The sequence below is a fragment of the Bactrocera dorsalis genome, chromosome 3 (genome assembly GCF_023373825.1).
Source record: "Bactrocera dorsalis isolate Fly_Bdor chromosome 3, ASM2337382v1, whole genome shotgun sequence".
NCBI classification, from domain to species: Eukaryota; Metazoa; Arthropoda; class Insecta; order Diptera; family Tephritidae; genus Bactrocera; species Bactrocera dorsalis.
In genome coordinates, this window is record NC_064305.1 from 66,462,534 (window position 1) to 66,472,997 (window position 10,464).

Below are 10,464 nucleotides of genomic sequence, written 5' to 3' on the forward strand. Positions count from 1 at the left end.
TGAGACAGATAAAAGGTCAATTGAAATGTCGCCGGCCCGAGGCATATGGAGATGACGCTACTAGAACTAAATTCATATGATTTTTAGTTAACCTTAACATTCAAAATGCACGTGCATAAATTTGACAGCTGTCGGATCATTAGTTTGTCATTTATATCATTTTGAGTGAGGCAACTTTTGTTATTGTGAAAAAATGGATAAAAAGGAATTTCGCGTGTTGCTAAAATATTGCTTTTTGAAAGGAAAAAATACAATTAATGCAAAAACTTAGATTGATGACGAGTTATCGGACACTGCCACAGGAATATCAACCATCAAGGATTGGTAGGCTAACGTGTTGAAATGTGCACCGAAGACAGTGAACGCAGTGGACGCCGAAAAGAGGAAAAACATCAAAAAAGTTCACAAAAAATTTTCCCATGACCGCGAAGTGAAGTTCTTCGAGATAGCAGGTATTCTAAAGATATCAACTGAAGGTGTACATCTTATTATTCACGAATTTTTGAGTATGAGAAAGCTCTGTGTAAAGTGTATTCCGCGCGAGCTCACTTTTGACTAGAAACAACGATAAATTGATTCGGAGCAGTGTTTATATATGTTCAAGTGTAATAAAGCCGAGTTTTTGCGTCAATTTGTGACAATGGATGAAACATGGGTCCGTCCTTTTACTGCAAAGTCCAATCGACAGTCATCCGAGTGGACTGCACACGAAGAACTCGCTCCAAGCATGGAAAAACGCAACAGTCGGCTGGCAAGGTTATCGCATCTGTATTTATTTTGGAATGCGAATGGAATAGTTTGTATTGACTACCTTGAACAAGGAAGGACGATCAACAGCGACTATTATATACGGTTATTGGATCGTTTGAAGGAAAAAATCATTGTAAAACGGGCGCATTTGAAGGAAAAGAAAGCGTTTTACACTAGGACAAAGTAACGTGTCACAGGTCAGTAAAAACGATAACAAAAATCCATGAAATGGGCTTGAAATTGCTTCCGCATCCACCTTATCCTCTAGATCTGGGCCCCAACGACTATTTCCTGTTGCAGATCTCAAAAAATGGAACAAATTTTCGTCCTATGAGGAGCTGATCGCCGAATCTGAGAGCTAATTTGAAGCAAAAAACAAATCGTACTGCAAAATAATATCAAAATGTTATGGGGTCTTTAAAATAGTGTATCACCCTTGAGGAGAACTATGTTGAATAAAAAAAACTAATTTTACCAAAAAATAAAAATATTTTTATAGAAGTTTTCAATTGACCTGTTACATCTTCGAAAGTAAAAAAGATAAAATGCTAATTTTGAAAATATTTAAAATAAAACCCACCATGTCTCAAGAAAAAACACACTTTATTACAAATTTTGAAGAGTAACGGTTAAAAAATATAATATTTTGACTTCAGCGCCATCTAATGCTTAAATTAAAATTCGGAAATTTTCAATCAGGCACACAAGTGCGTGAAAAATGGTTTCTGGCATAGAGGTGTCTTTAAATTGAAGAAAAACGTGCCTACAATTAGGCGCTGTTTACTTATTTCGGTTTTTTCAACTGACAGTCGTTTCGGATACTTGATTAGTAAACCAAAAATCGGTTTATCGGGAAATAGGTACTTGCATCGAATCATTAGATTGAACAAACCCTTGCGCTGCAATGCTAGTATCTAATATTATTATTATAATATTCTATTTAAATTGATAGTAATTTTTTGCATCTCTCACCACCAACGCATGTCAATACGTTGGCAAGTGAGTGCATTTGCCGAAAGTTCAAAAATTCATGCGCCACCCACTCGAACGTCAATCTAGTGCCTAGTTGTTGTAGCTGGCGCTGACTTCCATAAAATAAACATAGAATATACAAATGAGCGTGTGTTTGTGTGTGTGTGTCTAACTGCATGTTTACATGATCCGTATGAACCCTGGGCCGCCATTGAAGCACCTTTGATTGTGTATGTATGTATATATGAGTATGTGTGTGAGTATCTTTCTCGCTTCCTCTGTTTATTTATTACACTTACGCATTTCACTTGAGTTTCGTTAAAGTGTTGCATTCAAAAATAAATTCATAATAACGATGCGATGTGTTGCGTGTTCTCGGTTATACGTAATACATTTAGAAAAGTTTTCAAATCGATTTCCTAGAAAATAAAGGAAAACATTAATGAGCAAGAAATTTATGGTGTGTATTGGAAATGTTTTTCAACAGGACACGCACGCATTCTGCAGCAAATCAATTTGTGGCACGTGTTTTGTGAATTTTTTTTATATATTTTTAGGAGAAACAATTTTTTTTAATTTTTTTAAATTTATTTTTATATATATTTTGATAAATTTCGTTTTGTTTTTGTTATATTGAAATATTATTGTCGTGTTAGTACATTTTTCATATTTATGTTATTTTTTTATATGATACTCTTGATCTTGATTGATGATTATGATACCCTGAACAGGGTGTGTCGCGAAATTTGTAGCACCCTTATAAACGATCAGCGTGAGGATCTAGTTTCTCAGTTTTTGAGATATCTGTCTGAAATTTTACACACGTTCTTTTCTCCTCTGAAAGTAATTCATATGTCGGAAACGTCGATATCGGACCATTATAGCATATAGCTGTCATACAAACTGAACCATCGAATTCAAGTTCTTGTGTAGAAAGATATATTCACGAAATTTGCCATGCTTTATTTTCCAAGGTAACAGCAACATATCCAAAGAAATTGTTCAGATCGGACCACTATAACATATAGCTGCCATACAAACTGAACGATGAAACTAAAGCTCTTGTATGGCAAACTCTTTTATTTGACGAGATATATTCGCGAAATTTTGTATACATTATTGTCCAAAGCAACATTAATATATATGAAGAAATTGTTCACTATAACATATAGCTGCCATACAAACTGAACGATGAAACTAAAGCTCTTGTATGGCAAACTCTTTTATTTGACGAGATATATTCGCGAAATTTTGTATACATTATTGTCCAAAGCAACGGTAATATATCCGGAGAAATTGTTCAGATCGGACCACTATAACATATAGCTGCCATACAAACTAACCGATCAAACTTAAGCTCTTGTATGGAAAACTTTTTTATTTGACGAGATATATTCATAAAATTTTGTATGCATTATTGTCCAAAGCAACGGTAATATATCCGGAGAAATTGTTCAGATCGGGACACTATAGTATATAGCTGCCATACAAACTGAACGATGAAACTTAAGCTCTTGTATGGCAAAATCTTTTATTTGACGAGATATATTCGCGAAATTTCGTATACATTATTGTCTAAAGCAACGGTAATATATCCGCAGAAATTGTTCAGATCGGACCACTATAACTTATATCTGTCATACAAACTGCACTATCAAAATGTAATTCTTGTATGCTAAACTTTTTAATCTGTTCAGATATATTCACGAAATTTGGCGAAGAAATTTTCTAAATCGGATCATTATATCATATATCATTACCATTATTTGTATTTTTTTAATAAACGTGTACTTTTGCATATCTAAATATCGCTATCCATACTTAACAATTCTCCAAGTGCGCTTTCGTCAAATCATCAACGTCACAATGCACAGCGTCATAATAAATACCAGTTCCATTACAACAAAAACATCTTTATAGTTTTATCCGCCAATTTGTAAATTGAAGATGTCTTTATATATTACTTGTGTATGTATGTATGTATGTGCAATCATTTTAGTCATCAACGCAACTAATTGCTGACATCTTCAAGATCACAATTTGCCATCAGCGCCGCCAGTGTCAGCAGCAGGACTGACTTATACATGGCCAAAGGCTTATACTGGTGGCATTGTGATAATAAATACTCATACACATACACACATACGTATGTATATGCTAACAATAAATCCATTGTTTAGTTAGTAGTTTCACTGGCATTCTTTTTACGTGAAAGCGCACTAAGTATCTATATACATAAGTATATAAGTATGTACAGAGTGCTGTGTATATACGTAAGTGTGTATATGTGTATGTATATATATGTATGTATGCATATAAAGTTTTTATATTTTTTATTGTTGGTCTTGTTTAATTTTTCCTTTGTGGTTCTGTTTCATGCACTTTGCCACCACAATGACGTTTTATCTCTGCTATTTGTGAAATATTCTACACATTACACTAACACACACACAAACAAACACGCAACCACTTCTCGCATGTGTTGCCAATCAACAACACGAACTCAAGTGTTTGTACTCGAGCATATTTGTATAGTATTCGTGCTGGGTACTTGGCTATTTGAAAGGGAAAACATTATTATCAATGCATAATTAGTGCATTTAAGCGTTCATAAAAATTGCATTGACTGCTTGCTGCTTGATGTACGGTTAATTTGTTGTGATAATTATGTGATGAGTATATGATGAGCGATTTATTGATATGAGTGGACTCGGCGAGTGTTGTTGCAACAAGCAAATTATTTATCAATCAGCGTAATAATTAATGAGTTATAAAGCGGAATTGTGTTTTTTCGGTAATCCCTCGTTCTGAACTCCGACCTCTTCAACTGATGAAAATATTAAGAGAGGGAAGGATATGGTTCTTGAAAATCGACAGGCAATTGTTAGAAAGACAGTTACAGATATGTCAAGAGAACTTGACATCTCTCGCGAGTCCGTTCGTATAATTTTGGTTATGAAACGCGTTGTTGTGCGACTCATGCCAACAAAGCTGAATTCTTTTTCATAACGCGTACCGTAAGCAGGTCTCTTTAGACATATGTACTTATTTGTGCGAATTCCGTTTCCACATTCATGGAGAGCTTTATTAATGCCGATAAAACATGGGTTTATGAGTTTGCCATGCAAACAAGTCAACAGTCATCGAAATGAAGGGAAAAAAATTAGCCGAAACCAAAAAAACCACACCAAAGCCGCTCAAAAATCAAGGTTATGCTTATTTTTTTTTTCGATATTCGCTGTTTGGTGCATCAAGAATTTGTTCCGGAAGGATAGGCGGTCAATATGGAGTTCTATTTGGTTGTATTGAGGCGTTTGCATAAGAACATCCATCGAAAATGGGCGGTATAGTGGAAGAACAATCCATGGATTTTACAAGATGATAATGCACCATCGTATCGCGCCACGATTGTGACCGAATTTAAGGCCAACAACGCAATAAATATCATTGATCACCCACTATATTCACAAGATTTGTGTCCGTCTGATTTTTTCTTGTTCCCCAAACTGAGATTTCCCCTCCGTGAAACCCGTTTTCAGTCGATCGAAGAGATGAAACAAAATTCGTTGAAGAGCTGAAGGCCATTCCAAAAAGGGCTTATGAAAACTGTTTCAAAGGCTAGAAAAATCTTCAAACACTGCTCGGTTGATTTTCCTGGGACAGTCCAGAAACTCGTCACCAATTCAAGTTTTGGCCTGAACTGTGCTTTTTCTCATCAAAAAGCAATAACTTATCAACCTTTTCTTGTTTCTTTATATTAATGTTTTCACAATAACAATAGTTGATTCACTCAAAATGATATAATGATATTCTACCACGCACCTTTGGAAGGTTAGGGCTAACTAAAAGTTATACGAATTTAGGGCCATCTATGTGTAACGCAGGTCACTAGTCAATTGACCTGTTGAACATAAATCAAGTCCTATAAAGTGTTTCATAATTTTTGCCATGATTTACAGTTTTTTTTTTCTCGAAAACATATAAAAGAAAAGAAACATGAATTAAGTTGTTATCTTAATGCTTTACCATTTTGTTTTCTTATCTTTCAGGTGCTGGTGAATCGGGTAAAAGCACAATTGTCAAACAAATGAAAATTATCCACGAAAGCGGGTTCACCCCAGAGGATTTCAAACAATATCGGCCGGTTGTCTACAGCAACACAATACAATCATTAGTTGCAATACTTAGAGCGATGCCAATACTCGGTATTGCGTATCACAATAATGAACGGGAGGTAAGTACAGTAACTTATAGTAAAGAATGTGAACATTTTTATCCTCGTACATGGTGCTTTGGTGATTTTCAAAAAATTGTTACCCATGAATAGCTTTTCAAACATAATTCAAATAAGAGATACAAGCGACAAAAGATGCATTTCAATTCAAATCCTTCTCATGTGTTTTGAAGTGTTTCTGTTGCTATTTAAAACGTACTATATAAAAAGTTTGTTTTATATTTTCATTTGAATCTAGAGGTTCTGCCGACATTCTTGCACAACCGTTTTGGTCTTACTGGAAAATTGTGTCAAATGCTCAAAGCATCTGTTATTACTGTTCTGTTATTAAGCTTGGTCTTGCGTCATTCATGTTCAGTGTAGAACCTCAAAGCTGATGTTGTGAGTGAAACTCCGACATTTTCAACGCCTATCGGGTCGATGAAAACACAAGATGTTGTTAAGCATTTCTCTTCTTCTCTTTCCGTAATATAATAGAAACCCCAAAGTAGCCTAAATAAGGGTGATTCACTTCGATATTCCCTTCTTTTTTTATAGGAAAAACAAGGAAACTTTAATTTTAATGACAAATGTTTCGAGAGAAAATTCTTTTACAATTATTTTTTGAAAATTATCTCTTTCAAAAGTTGACCGCGGCTACGTTTCAGATGGCCCATCCGTTGAGGCCCATTTTCGATGACTCCTTCGAGCATATCGACTGGTAGCTGGCCAATGACACGCGAGATGTTTCGCTGCAAGGCCTGGATTATTCACTTAGACCTTAGACTTTACATATCCCCGCAGGAAAAAGTCTAACGATGTTATATCACACGATCTTGGTGACCAATCGACCGGCTCAAAACGTGAAATTATCAGCTCACCGAAGTGTTCTCTCAATAAATCAATTGATTGAAGCGATGTATAAAAAATGGCGTCGTCTTGTTGAAATCAAAGGTCCCCGGCATTATTTTTGAAGAAATATGAACCGATGATTTTCTGGCCCACAAACCTCACAAAACCGTTGTTTTTTCTGGATGAAATAGCAGCTCTTGAATCTCTTCAGGTTGCTCTTCGTCCCAAATGCGGCAATTTTGCTTATTTACATACCCATTGAGCCTCGTAAACGAGGGATTTTCTTGGAACTTTTCAAGGGCCCATAGAGCGGATCGATGTGGCTTGTGAAAGTCAGCGGCTTCAGTTCTTGCACAAGCTGTTTTTCGTAGGCTTTCAATTTAAGATCTCGACGTAAAATGCGTCAAGCCGTTCGATACGTCAGTCCGAGTTGCTGCGAACGTCGCCGAATCGACTCTCCACTGTCAACGTGGACACTCTCAGTTACAGCTGCTTTATTTTCTTCACTATGTACTGGACTTGGTCTATTCGGTATATCGAATATCGAATGTCTCAAAATCGGTGATGGTATTGCGAATACTACGCTCAGTAGGCCGATTATATTAACCATAAGTTGAGCGAAGCGCGCGAGAAACATGCTTTACAGAATGTGAATTTCCTAAGGAAAACCGATTTTTAAATATGTTCCATGATGAAATTTCAAACAATACTGAACAAAAATAACATGACAGCTTTTGAAAAGGTACCTTAGACCCAGGGTGTGATTCTGAAACACTGAGAATTAGTTAAGTATTCGCCGCCGTGGTTGTAACTGACTTTTGGATCAAACACGAAAAGAGAATATTCGCCAGTTTTGGTGCTCTATGACTTGTGTTTTCGAAATGGAACATCCGCTTCGGTAGAACTGTTTTTTTCCGTTGAAAGACTTTACTTTTAAACCGATAATTTTTAGTCAACCCCTGTAAACTGGCTAAAATAGTCGAAGGTGTTTATTGCCTTAACGGTATTTCGTTATCTGAAAGTTTTAACTCTCAACTACTTGAGAGTTGGACTATTGGCATATTTTTCGTAAAGATCACACATTTTAATGCGAGAAAATTGATGATTCCTATTGATCTTGATATATGTACATATTGATGCCTTTTACAGAAAATCACAATAACCGGAAAGAATGAGAATGAACCAATTATAGACGGTGTATAACGTTGAACTTAGTAAATCTAAAGCACAATAAACTCTTGTACTACTTCATTGAGCTTTAAAGCTTACTTGCTCCTTCAGCTCGCCATGTATACGCGCAAAACGAGTGATCTTAACTGAATCTTTGTTAAATATCCATATGTGTATATGTGTTAATACGCTAAAGAGCCGAAGTCTAAGTGTGTAAATGTGGGCTGAGGTTGTGGCTTGTGGGTATTGATGCAGCCATAGCTCAAACACACAACCAAACAAAGCCACACGTATGCATATCTTAACGGTTATGGTGTTAGGGATGCTGTCTGTGGCGTTGAGAGTAACAACACACATACATATTATGTATGCGTGGCAACATTTTGTGGCAACTATGCATGTGTGTGTGTGTGGATGTGCGTTGACGTTATTACATTCGATGTCCTTTGCGAATTGCAGCTGCCATTACATTTTCCGTTTGTCATACTCTTACATTCCGCTTGCCATGTTTTAATATCCCAACAGACCAACATACATACAAACCAGCATATACTTACACTCACATATATAAGAAAGTTAATCTACACAGCTTTAGTGTCTTGCCAGTTAGTACATACATATCTACATATCCTTATTTCTAAGGACATTAATAAACTCACGTTGGTGTATATAAATATATATGTATATAAGTATATGTGTGTTTGTGTATGTGCTCTTATGTATTTCCTTTATTGCTTTCAGAATGATGCAAAAATGGTATTTGATGTTTGCCAACGCATGCACGACACGGAACCATTCTCAGAGGAGCTTTTGGCTGCCATGAAACGATTGTGGCAGGAAGTTGGCGTTCAAGAGTGCTTCTCACGTAGCAACGAATATCAATTGAATGATTCAGCTAAATAGTGAGTACATTATTTTTATAACCATTTAATTTGATTTACAAATACAACAATTAGTCGACTAAATGATTTAATTAAAATATATGCGTTAGTAAAGGGTTCGTTTTTTGGGTATACAATTTAAATTTGTGGCCAAGAAATTAACTTCATTATAAAGATGTGTTAAAACAAAATGTTTAACAAAGATTTCCGACAAGTGTCTTCCATGGTTGACTCAAATAAACTCCAGCCGAGTTACCAAATTTTCGACCACCGATATCCATTTTGGACCACTTTTTGCAACAATCGTGGCCGTATGTCAGCGATAACGCGCCGAGTACTCTCTTCCAAGTGCTTTTACATAATTCCACAAAAATAGTTCACGGACTCAAGATGATCCGCTCACCAAAAGTTTCCTTCGAAATTGATTGTTTTGCTTTCTGTATGCTTTATAGGTCCAAAATAGCACCCTGCTACCTTGCAAGATCTTATTAAGTAAAAAGTATGCATGTTTTCCGTCTGTCAGCATTTTCGTCACTTTTATTGTATTCGAGATTTTAGTGATTTGCTTAATTTCTGTATTGGTTCGGTAGCCGGACTGATAACAATTTTGGCAATCTCATCAGTTGTTTCGTTGCCTGGAATTCCTCTGTGACCTGGTATCCAGTATATATGAAGCCGCTTTTCGGCAACCACTACATATACTGCATCCCTGTTAAGGAAGTTCTCTGGCGTAATGCGATCTGAGATTATAGCCTTAATTGCTACCTGTGTGTCGACTTATTATATATATCGATCTTGTTTGAGTTATTTCCTGCTAGTTAGCTATCTCAGCCGCTTTTTTGACCGCGAATACTTCCTCCTAAAAAATACTGTAGTATTCAGTAAGCTTGACGACTTTAAATAGTAGTTGTAAGGCCGATTGTGGCATAAGGTATATTGATATGGTGGCCAATAATGGACACTACTCGGCATTTAACATCTACTGCCGTCTCGACTTAGGTTAGGTTAAATTAGTCCGGTAGTGCAATGGTCCTTTGTGATACCAGATGGATTTCAGTTACTAGGTCCATGAGGATCCCTGCGCTTGACACGAGTTTCAACAAACTCTGTGGCCTCAGTATTGATAGCTCCTCCAGTGTATCATACCATAAGGACCCCAGATGCCTACAGCGTAGTCTTGCTAAAGCAGTACAAGTACACAACGGGTGCTTCATTGTTTCCCTGGTGCCTTTCTCTAGACATTTCCTGCTGTCTTCTCGAACTATCTATCGACCAGACAGTGACCAGTTAGTATTCCAATCATAGTCCTACAGTCTCTTCTATCGAGTGCCAATAGGAATTTTGTGTACTTCCGATCCGTCGTTTCGCACATGACTTTTGCAGTTTTGCAACCAGATAGCTCGTTCCATCGGGTTTTGGTTTTCTTTACCATGCATCTGTTCAAATCGTCGTTTAGACAATACATGGGCTTCCCAATGTTGATCACGTTTTCGGGGGTTAGCCTTACACCCTTTCATGGTGATCTCGTCCACTATTTCGTTGCCCTCGATGTCTGCCACCCATTAGAAGGCAAGTTACTTTCTTCTGGCAACACTTTCTACTGCTGCCCTACTTCCCAAGACACTT

The 10,464-nt window shown here is 36.6% G+C and overlaps 1 protein-coding gene across 2 annotated transcripts in view; it reads left to right on the plus strand.

Annotated features, from left to right (window-relative positions):
* LOC105233214 (G protein alpha o subunit) overlaps window positions 1–10,464 on the plus strand; it is a 91,607-nt gene that overhangs the window by 35,343 nt on the left and 45,800 nt on the right. For both annotated transcript variants that reach the window (XM_049451996.1, XM_049451997.1), the window contains 2 exons: window positions 5,772–5,956; window positions 8,699–8,859. In XM_049451996.1, the coding sequence (XP_049307953.1) occupies window positions 5,772–5,956; window positions 8,699–8,859 (346 nt within the window). The remainder of the gene's footprint in view (window positions 1–5,771; window positions 5,957–8,698; window positions 8,860–10,464) is intronic.